Source organism: Prunus mume, linkage group LG7 (genome assembly GCF_029339155.1).
Source record: "Prunus mume cultivar Tortuosa linkage group LG7, ASM2933915v1, whole genome shotgun sequence".
Lineage (NCBI taxonomy): Eukaryota > Viridiplantae > Streptophyta > Magnoliopsida > Rosales > Rosaceae > Prunus > Prunus mume.
Genome location: NC_142704.1, coordinates 15,146,371 through 15,157,230, shown reverse-complemented (window position 1 = coordinate 15,157,230; position 10,860 = coordinate 15,146,371). Strand labels below are relative to the sequence as shown.

Genomic DNA, 10,860 nt, shown 5'->3' with positions numbered 1-10,860 from the left:
TTGATAATTGTTTTGCAATTTTTTAAAACATTTTTTCTTTGCTGATGTCAGTGCCTATCTTGCCTTGGGCCTTGTCGGGCTGGAAGTCATCGCTGGAGCTGATTTTGGGAGACCAGGGGCTTTTCGCCTGGGCTGGGCTGTCCGCTGGAACTGCTCTTACGCCTATCCATCCAATTATCACCCATCCCACCTCTTGGAATCTATTCGTCCAAAAAAATCCTTTCCGAATTCAATATCTTCCAAGGGACCAAGAATCAAACGTGGGCTCATCAGCCATAGCACTCTCCCTCATGTGCCCTCGATTGCTCGTCTGCTGTCGGTGGTCAGGCACTGTTCTGTAGCAGCGACGTCTTCTATCAGGTGCTGTTCTCTCCTCTGGAACTGAGTCGTTAAATCTTTTCGTTCCAGATCGATACCGTACCACGATTGGGTACGCTCGATCCAGATCGAAATTCTCTCGGGGGTGAGCGAATTAGGCAACTATGGTTTTTCTTCTAAGAAAATGAAGACATGCATTGATTTGGCCTCTTGAAACCTGCATTCTGATATTCTTCTAACCTGCCGCTTATATTAATTGGACATGATTAACTGCAAATTTTGTAATTGCATAATAATAGGTGCCTATATGTGGTGTGCGACGGCATACTTGCATATAAAATATATTTAATTGCATAATAGTCTGTGGCCATGGCTATTAGTGGCCAGCCTTCTTAAAGCTTCCTGGTATATATATATATATATATGCTCCAATCCATTCTTTAGTTAATTGGTAGCTTGGTGGGTTGAAATTTCTTTCTATAATAGTTATAATGTCATTGTTTAAAAAATTTCATCTATTTGTGGCAGGTTGCAACCAATAGCAATATGTTCGTGATAATTTTTTTACTGTTGTACTAGTGTTTTGTGTTCAGTTATATCAGTTATGGAATCAAATTTCTTAACTGAAGTTTCATTGCTTCAGGAGTTCGGGACTAAAAAATTATACAGAACATACATGAAATACTGCTTTTGGCCTGAAACGTGTGCAAGAGAGACTGGTTGTGGACACTTTGTAGTCGTTTGACGTTCATATCTGCCAACATTGGATAAAAGGCTTAAGAAGCTAAGAATGGAATGGAGCTGCCAACATTGGATTTAAAGGTAATTCAATCCTCGTTGGATGGTAAAGAACCAAGATTTACATCCTTATTTTTTCCCCCTTTTGAGGGGCAACTTTTAGATTCTAATCATATTCCCTGCTTGGCTGATTGATAAATACTCTCTGGTTGTGGCTGATTAATAAATTTTCAAAGGTCATGGATTTACCTTTAAGAATTGATGTTTTATTTCCAAATCAGGGGTAGGTGCTCATGATATATAATCTACCAAAAGTATTGAAAGATTCATTGAAGTTTTAACCAGACCACAAATTACTAAGATCTTTATGTGACATTTTATATAAATGAGATCGACAGATTAATGAGATCAAACGGATGACAGCCACGTGCAGAAAGGTCAGAAACGTGCGGGATCCCTTTTGAGAAAGATCTGTGTGTGTGGACAAACATTTAGGCTTGTTTTGCATTTATGGTTGGCTTGGGTATAAGAGTCCATATTTTTTTTTGGACAAACAATTTTGTAGATCGTGCTCCATCCAATAGGATAAGTACCTGAGGAGAGTCACATATTGAGATGGTAGAATGTAAAATTTCTACTTTATAACTTCATAGCCATGTAAATGTACAAAGGTCCTACAGCAGATATTACTGGATTAAAACTAATTGAGTATCAGTCTTTCCCATTCTAAAGCAAAATTTCAGAATTTGATTGATAGCCCGTGATGTATACTTAACGCGTGTAATCCTCAATCATACAAACTGCACATTTATGTCTCATTAAATGTGCTGTGTGAGGAAATTTACTTAGCTGGTACTTCCGACCAAATGAATACCTGATCATGTTTTCTTTATGGGCTTGTGAAGGATGTTGTGCAAGTAATGTTTTTTTTGCTAAGTTTTTGTTTTTGTTAGACCGCTTAGAGTGATGCATTGCTGCGTTTATAGATGTAGCAAGTCATTTTCCCTTTGTTCACCATTCAAGTGGCTGCATAATTGAAGCGAGCTATCATCTCTTAGTTGTGAGCGAATTTTTAGTGGTAAGAAGTTTACTGTCAAATAGAGAACCATTGTTTGTGGTGTTATTGTTTGCATTCCTCCTTTATTCATGCTTATGCTAGACTTGGTCTGAATGTCAGGCAGCCAAAGATATGAATGCTGCTCAAACACAAGATAGTTTTATAATGAAGCCTATTGATCAAAGAGAGCGCACCCGAAGTCGTAATGATGTTCTGACTCGTCGCCTGAAGAACCGAGAACGACAACGTAGGTATAGGGCCCGGAAGCGCCTTGAAGCAGATATGAAGAAGCCTAGCATCATAAAGCAATCAACTCCACCACAAGTAGAAGTGCAAATGAATGGATTTGTTAGCAATTATGTACCCCGTGTGCACTGTAAACGAGATTGGAAAAAGGATGCAAGGAGGGCTCGTGTTTCTGAGTATCCTGAAGTTACACCTAATGGTTGTGGTGTCCTTACTCCTATGTCAACCAGTGAGAGTCAAACTGTGTTATTATCTGGAACTACAGCAGAGCCACTATTAGATAGTGAAACCCATTCCGAGATATCTGTGAACCAGAATAACTTTGAAATGCATAGACCCAAACTGTGTCGAAGAGATTGGAAAGCCGATGCAAGGAAGAAGAAAAACTAAAGCAGATGGAAGATAACTCCTAACTGTTCCATTTTGATGGGATGGTAACTTTATGAATATTGGGCAGATGACTCCTAACTATTCTGTTTTGATAGTATGGAGTTGGTATTGTCTGTCTACATTTTCAACTTGTGCTCTTTACTGATGTATAAGGGATGAGGAAATATGCAGCTAAGTTCAAAGTTGGTTAAGTATTGGATTGCATATGCGGAAGTCTAACAATGACGGGAAAGGAATCTTGGACATCGATACTGTTGTAGTTAGAAAATCAGGTAAGTGGTCGAACTTGTTGTAATGTATGATTACTGTCCGCGAAGTATATAAAGACTGACGCAAGATGTTTCATCTGTAAGGAGTGATGGGTTTTGAATGTGTGCTTTTTAAAAAGCAATGTATCCTGGATTGCATCTGAAATTTGTTTGACATGACTCTTATCTATGCGTGTGTTCGTATTGAGTATTTATAGTCAACTTGGTGTGAAATTGTAGAATATGGCTTTAAGATGCTTAAATGGAAAAGAGATTTTCAATGTATGCCACCATAGACATCATTTATATGCCATCATGGGCAGCAGGAAGAATCATCTTTTGAATTGCTGTGCTGGTTCATCCTACTCATGGCTTACCTTCGATCTTTATCATCTGCTAATAAGTTAAAAGAATTGTAAATATTTAATAATGTGGTAGCAATTTGTTATGCATTCGCTGCACTGGTGGTTAGCTGCAGTCTCTAGATTGTGTCTTGAATCAATAGTTTTTGGCTTTTGGCTGTGGCCTTGGACGAAGGGATAGATTGGGGTATGAATTAGGCTTAGGCCCGGTTTGGGATTGTTTTTTTTTTTCTTCGCCAAAAACCTGCTTCACTTTAAAGTTAAGTTTGAGGTGTTTAGTAAAAATAAAATATCTCGATTATTTTAAAAGTAGTGGCTTTTTTTTTTAAAAGCAGACTTTAGATTGTTTTTCAAAGCTGCTTTCAAAAAAAGCAAATATGAGTCTTAAATGAATTTTTTTAATTCCCAAAATACCATCATTAATTTTAAAAATGACACCACCTCCACCTCCACCACCACCTTCATCACCTCCACCGCTCGCCACCACCACCACCACTACCACCACCATATCCTCCTTCTCCGCCACCACCACCACAACCCTCACCACCTCCTCCTCCACCTTCACTACCAACACCACCACCACCACCACGTTGCCACCGCCACCACCACCACCTCCACAACCAACACCACCATCACCACGCCACCATCGCCACAACCAACTCCTCCTCAACCTCCACAACCTCCACCACCCCAACACCGCCACCGCAACCTCCACCTCCTTCTCAACCTCGACCACCACCACCTCCCCCTCCACCTCCTCAACCGCCATCCCCACCACCACAACTACCACAACCAACACCACCTCTTTCACCATCACCTTCACCTCCATCTCTTTCACCACCACCACTACCACTACATGATTAGCTCATAACACTTTCAACATCACGTCTAGTTGAGTCATTATTCATAGTTACAACAATTTTATATTAAAATTTACCAAATGGTTTTGACACTGTTTTTTGTCGTAACACCACTTTAAAAATATTGTTCACCAAATATGGAGCTGCTTTACTTTACAACTAATTATTTTCAAAGCACAACATAAACAACCTTTTTTTAAAAGTGAGCAATCCCAAACTGTAGAATTAGATCGAATTGGATTACATTAGATTAGAGAGGATAACATTCAGAAGACAATAGCAAATAGCAATGGAGTACGGAATTTCCTTAAGGACATTAAATGGAATAGAATCCTTACCTATTCTAATCCGAACTCATTTTTAGTTTATCTCTTTTAAAATATAGAAACTAGTATGAATAAACCCAAGAGTGAAAATAATCCTTCAATTTTTTTTTTCTCTCTTTTTTTTTTCCTATAGGAAAAACCAACATGTACATTTGAATAAGGAATTTCAATTTTCGACACTATATATGTTCAAATCTCCTCCACAACGATCAAACTTCAATTGACACATTTGCATTTCTCTCCGTTTCAAAAGATAACGACACAAAAGCTCAGAAAAGTAAACAAACAAATTAAAATTAAATTAAAAAAGTGAAAAAGAAAGAAATAAAGAAGAAGAAAAAAGAAATGAGCATGAAAAGATTGAACTTGTGTCAATTATATCTTAAGAGTTTCTCCCTTTCTTCTCGTTTCTGAGGAGAGCCAAATTCTCAAAGCTCCAATCCCTTCTCATTCCAGAGCTCCTCACCAAGCGCGGTTCGGTGCTTCCTTCATATGCAACCCCACCTGTACTCATAAGCCGGCGATGCCCCAGGGACATCTTCACCTTCTTCTTATCCTGCATAAACATAGAAGATTCCTGGATTTGCTCGTAAGACGGCGGAGTTAGGTTCCCAGACCAGCTTCTCTCCATATTGATGTTTACACAACAAAGTTTCCTATAAGCCTTGTCCTTGCGTACATTATCTTTATCAGAGCCAGAGGAGTTTGTCCTGTTGAGGACCTGGCAAGTTAGGCAATTAAGGGTCATGGTTACAATATGTGTGTGTGCCTTGGCTAGCAAGAAAGCTCTTCAACAAAGAGAGGTTGAAAGCCTTCAGGCTAAGCTTGCATACGAGAGAGGAATGGGTAGGGTTGGAGATGCAAAGGGTTCTACCATTTCATGACGGTGATGGATTAGGGAGAAAGAGAGAGAGAGAGGAGATTGAAATATACAATGCTTTGGGGGGTTAGTTTTTTGGTTGGAAAAATAACAACCAAATGTTATTTTTGTTAACTTGGTATTTGGATTAGGGTAAATGCCAACGGAAATACAGCTTGACCAGTTCTAATTTGGGCCATCTTTATCCAATTGGTTTTCATGGAAATAGGTTGCTAGCTTTAGGTTTATATGCTGTCATTTTGTTGTGCTACAATCTGGTTTAAAAGATTTCTGCTGTTAACTGACGCAATGTAAAAGTGGGCGGGCAACCTCATCTCTGTTGAGGTGCAAAATACCAAAATTTTCTGTTTCTACAAACAAGGCAATCAATTGACTGATACAGAAAAGAAGCAAACCCAAAAAATGTGAAAGTAGATATAAGCAATTGATTATGAAATATGATATATATATATTTACCCAATTTCCCAAGCTAATTAAAACTTAATTATTAATTATAATTAGGTGGTTAGGTACCATTTTCATTTGTGATTTTAATTTTTAGAATTTTTACTGCAAAACATTTGCTTCCTTTATTTATTTATTTATTTATTTTTCTGTCCTTCGTGGTCTAAAGGTCAATATGAATGCTCACAAGTAGTCTTTGCCGTCAACCTCCATCTACAAATATGTTCAATTGGTGACGTGGCATATAGGTGAGGCTCACATATCAAGTGATATTGCACCAAGTGGATTAAATAATTTTTTTATTTAAAAATATTTTTAAAAAATTGTATCTTGTGCATCTTGTGTGCTTGATTTGAGACCATTTGGGGGTTGGGTAGGGAAGGAGAGAGAGAGGGCAGAGATATGCAGAGAGAATAAAGAGAGGGGGAGCCGGAGCCGTGGAGGGGGGAGGGAGATGGAGGGTGAAATTGGAGGTTTTTTATTATTAAGTTTTTATTTTAAAATATGTATTTTTATTTAATTCACATGACATGGTATCATTAGATATGTGAGCCCCACATGTGTGCCATGTCACCCATTTTAGCAGAATTTTGGATGGAATGGAACATAACGACACATAATACTTTTGAGCATGATTGTTAACCTTGAGGACCACTAATGGCACATGAAAACTTAAAACCCCATGAACGTTTTGTGATAAAAAGTCTTATTTTTATTTAAAAGATCGTGAAGGGAAAATACATGGAAGAAATAAGAGACGAGAGAGTAGATGACAAGTGTAGCGCGTGAAACAAGGGCCATGGAACAACTTCGTAGTTAGGAGGAAAGAACCAAAGCCTAGAAGAAGAAGGCTTGACTTCTGGCCTAGAAATTGGTCGAGAGACTTAGTGAAAGTGAGCAACCGCACGAGTTTTACCAGGAGCAGTTACGAGAGCGAGCTTCTAAGGATTTTAGGGGCCGCAAGTATGAGAGGTCTATTTAAATTAGAATAGCCCCCAACGTTTTGCACATAAGAACTAAGACACACATAAGTCCTAGGACTTAGAATACAGATAATTGAATTCTGGAGACAATCACATGTGTAGAACTTCAAGCACGAAGAAGGGGTAAAATATTGTCTTTAGGACATAACATGAATCAGCAAGCCTCTATCTCATATACATGTCAGTGAATTTGATTTAATTCCTTTATGTATTTTACATTTGTCTGTTAATATAATACTAGTATTGTTACATTACTAAATTCGTTTGGTATATTTAAATTTTTGTTAAATATATATTATTTGATTAGTCGCTGATAGATTGTTTTTCCAACAGTCTCCTAGCATACAATTAACTATCCATGACCTTATGATTGTAGCACTCCAAATTATAAAGTCCTAGCAAACCATGATTCTTTGAACTCTCTCAACTACAAACTCAATGAGACCCTACATTGATCTCTAAGAATAGTGCACTATCTGAATGAATATGCAAGTGTTAAAAGTTACTTCTAACATGTGTGAGACTTACATATCTATAGATGTTGACGTTATTTACCAAAGTTAAGTATGTGACTTTATTTGAAGAGGCAAGTGATGCATTTGTTCACTTAAAAGATGCACAATTCAAACTTGGATGGTCGCATCTTTTCAATTTTAATAAAAGAAAGTTTAAAAAAATTTCCAGCACCTAGAGAGATAGATAGATAAAGAGAGATATGCTATTTTCCAATCTAGGATCGTGAGTCCTAATATCCTCCTTTGAGACAGTTTCACTCATCTTCCTGTATTCAATGACTCTTAATTTAGGCTATAGATCACCTCTTTTGTGAATTCGGGCCAAGTTACTGTGGGGACCAAATCTCATTTATCATGGCTTAACCATATGCCACAACCAAAAGACGTGGGATCATCGAGCTTCCCTCCCACTAGAGAAGTGCGGAGCAAGGGAGACGCAAATCACTCATTTGATCCCACTACCATGAAGTGGAGGACGGGATGCGCAAAGCTAGGGAAGTATGGCCAAACCCAAGAACTCAAAGCGCTATAAAAACCCGGCTAGACCTCCAGCCAATTTACGAGAAATTCAATTGAACACTAAGAGTACGCTGCACAAACACTGACTTGAGCGTTAGAGTGACTTTGTAGGTATTCACCCCTTTCCGTCGTTTGACCTTGGGAACGTAATCCGGAGTTCTCTTTCGACCAAGGAAGCATGCGGACTTCAATCAAGAACCTGTGGAGGTATTTCTTCTTGAAAGAAATCCTACTCCAACAGATTGGAGCCGTTTGTGGGAATCTGTAAAGTTGATCATAAATATGACTGAACCTGCACAGGGAACTCTAAACACCTTTATCCCGTGGAATGCGACGTCCACTCCTCGACTCGAAAGCACAAGGTCCAACGTCCAGGATGGGAACCAAGCCTTGCTGTTATCCAATTAAGGGAAATCATAAAAGAATTGCGCGAAACAAGAAAGGTGGTGGAGAAAGCTCTGGAGAAGGCAGAACACTGCTTGCCGTGAGGGCTTAAAAGAGGGCAAGAGGAAGTAAAGACATGAGATCTCTGAGGGAGACTCCTCCAACAGCACACACTCAAGCGTCGGGACTAAGCCACGACATGAAGACCAAGACAAAGATCTCGACCTGCGTGAAATGGCGAAAAGGGCGAAGGATACTGAGCGCAATCGGATAGAGAAGATTGTCGAGGGTACTAACCGCAAACACTAACTAGCCAGGAGGCAGCGAAAGGAATTTGCAAGTCGCCGTTCACGGAAGACATCCTGAAAGCCAAGAAGCCAATTAAGTTCACCCAACCTAAGTTTAAGCTGTTCGAGGGCACGACCGATCTCATTGAACATATCTATCATTTCCAGCAACAAATGGTGCTCGAAGGAGATGACGAGGCCTTGTTATGTAAATTATTCCCCTCAAGCTTGTCAGGATCGCCCGATTTGGTTCGAAACCAAGGTCTATTGGCGGTTTTACCCAACTCTGTGAAATGTTCATATCTCAGTACATTTGCAATCAAAAGAGGAGAAAGGATGTCACGATCTTGTTCAGCACGAAGCAAAGTACCAGAGAAAGCCTTAAAGACTACTTGAGGTGTTTTACGGAGGAAATATCTACTCTTGAGGAATGTGATTCTTATACTGCTTCGTTGGCCTTTCGTGAGGGGGTCATACCTGGAACAAAAATGCACAAGTTTTTAGTGAAGACCCCACTAGTGGATATGAGGGAAATGATGGCTCGAGCGGATGGAATGTAACACCCCAACTCCGATTATTTTCCTATTTTAATTTAATTAAGAGAAAATATTAATTTACTCTTGGGTTAAGGGTAATTTTGGTCACTTTCGTATCCGGGAAGATTTTGGGACCCGAGTGGTGTGGTTGCGTAGGTGCACCGAGACGAAACCGTAGACAAAAGTAGGCTTGAATCGGAGATTTAACAAGTTTTGACGATCAAAACTTGTTCGGTGTAATTATTTAGTAAGTTTGAGGTAAAATCAGTTTTTTCACATTTACCCTCACTCTCTATCTCTCTCCGTTTCTCTCTCCCGACCCTCTCTTTCTCTCTCTTGGTCTCTCGGTTGAAGAGCCGCACCGGTTCCGATCGACTCCTCGGCCCCGATCACAACCCACCGATTATCCCGCCGAAAACTTCGAAATCGCCACGATATCGGTGGTTCAAGTCGGAATTTTCACGGCGTTGTGCCGTCGTCTCCGCCAATCCCGGTGAACCGGTGAGGTTTCTTCTCCTTTTTACGTGTTCTAGCTGATTTTGGGTTAGGTTTAGATCGATTTGAAGTTTGGAACCAAATTGGAAACCTAGGTTTTTGGCCGGTTTTCAATTTGAAATTCCGGCCAGTTCCCGTGCGAATTGGACCTCGTGGTAGTTGAATAAAGTGATCCTGACCTTGAGAAGAAGCTAGGGTAGGAAGGGTGAGCGTTGGTGTGGAGATTTTCCGTCGCCGGAAATTTCTCTACACACCGCCGGCGCGTGTGGCGGCGCGTGGGCAAGGTGGGTGAAGTTGTTTTTTGTCCTGATGAGATCTTTAGGTTGTCACGAGTGCGTAGGATTTCACGGATCTCAATTCGGATATCGTTTGACTATCGAACGGATTTCGCATATTGTGCGTTATCCGGGTTCGATAAGTTCGACCGTTGGATCGTTTCCAAATTGAAGTATGTTGATCTAGGTACTCTTAGAAACCTGTAGGAGTTCGCGGATCATGAATTGGAGCCCCGGATGTTCCGATTCAATAATTTGAAGTTTAGGAAATCGCGATCACCGTGCGATTGGGAAGCGATTTCCAAATCATGTGGACCTTAGGATGTTCCTTTGGGACGTGAGCGCACCGGAACTTGGGGATTTAAGTATTTCCTTTCGTGAATTTCCGTTTCGGAAGTACGTGATGTTAATCAAGAATTTGTATCTTGAAATAGGTACTTGGTTGATCACTCGCGAAGAAAGGCGGGACCCTCAGGCAGCTTGGGATTATTTGTGAGTGGACTTTGTTTTAAGCATATGCATGGTTTTTATTGATGAAAGTTTTGTGCATATATTTTAAATGGTGATTTTGATTTAATAAGCATTTGGTTGATGGATTTGAATATGCTTATACCTCTTGGCTATATATTTTGAGTATAGACATATATATTTGAGTATGATGAGTATGTTGATGTGGATTTTGGGATGGCTATCTATATTGTCTATGTATAGAGTATGAGAGGTTGTTGTGGTGAGATTGTGGAAAGATGTGAATTTGAGGGATGGTTGTGAGATGTATGAGTATGGTAGGTGAGTACCATTCCCTAGTTACTAGGCTTCCCACACACATCGTTGGCGAGTGCCGGTGGGGTGGGAAGGCCATGAGATTGCGGGTCTCACACATGTCGTTGGCGTGCGGTGTGTGAGACACTTTCCACACATGTCGTTGGCGTGTATGGGAAGAGTATGTATGTTGCTTGAGTATCATCACACACGTCGTTGGCGATGCCGGTGGGGT

The 10,860-nt window shown here is 40.1% G+C and overlaps 2 protein-coding genes across 5 annotated transcripts; one reads left to right on the top strand and one right to left on the bottom strand.

Moving 5' to 3' along the window:
* Positions 1-219: 219 nt before the first annotated feature.
* On the top strand, positions 220-3,187 carry LOC103336899 (FAM50A-like protein). Of its 4 annotated transcripts, none has more exons than XM_089041348.1 (4): positions 220-360; positions 962-1,140; positions 2,043-2,134; positions 2,234-3,187. In XM_089041348.1, the coding sequence occupies exon 4, from the start codon at positions 2,246-2,248 to the stop codon at positions 2,747-2,749; it is 504 nt and encodes a 167-aa protein (XP_088897474.1). In that variant the 5' UTR covers positions 220-360; positions 962-1,140; positions 2,043-2,134; positions 2,234-2,245; the 3' UTR covers positions 2,750-3,187. The 4 variants fall into 4 exon arrangements, with proteins under 4 accessions (XP_088897474.1, XP_088897473.1, XP_008238251.1 ...); XM_089041347.1 differs by having other exon boundaries at positions 2,010-2,134; XM_008240029.3 differs by lacking the exon at positions 2,043-2,134.
* A 1,740-nt stretch (positions 3,188-4,927) lies between these two features.
* Positions 4,928-5,497, bottom strand: LOC103336898 (uncharacterized). The gene has a single exon (XM_008240027.3). It carries the CDS (start codon positions 5,291-5,293, stop codon positions 4,928-4,930), a length of 366 nt encoding a protein of 121 aa, XP_008238249.1. The 5' UTR covers positions 5,294-5,497.
* Between the last annotated feature and the right edge of the window lie 5,363 nt (positions 5,498-10,860).

Bases quoted from the DNA above. Each gene is read 5' to 3' on its own strand.
- LOC103336899 (XM_008240029.3), top strand. From the start codon at position 1,114: ATGGAGCTGCCAACATTGGATTTAAAG. The intron at 1,141-2,233 runs GTAATTCAATCC...TCTGAATGTCAG, and splicing joins TGCCAACATTGGATTTAAAG to GCAGCCAAAGATATGAATGC.
- LOC103336898 (XM_008240027.3), bottom strand. From the start codon at position 5,293: ATGACCCTTAATTGCCTAACTTGCCAGGTCCTCAACAGGACAAACTCC.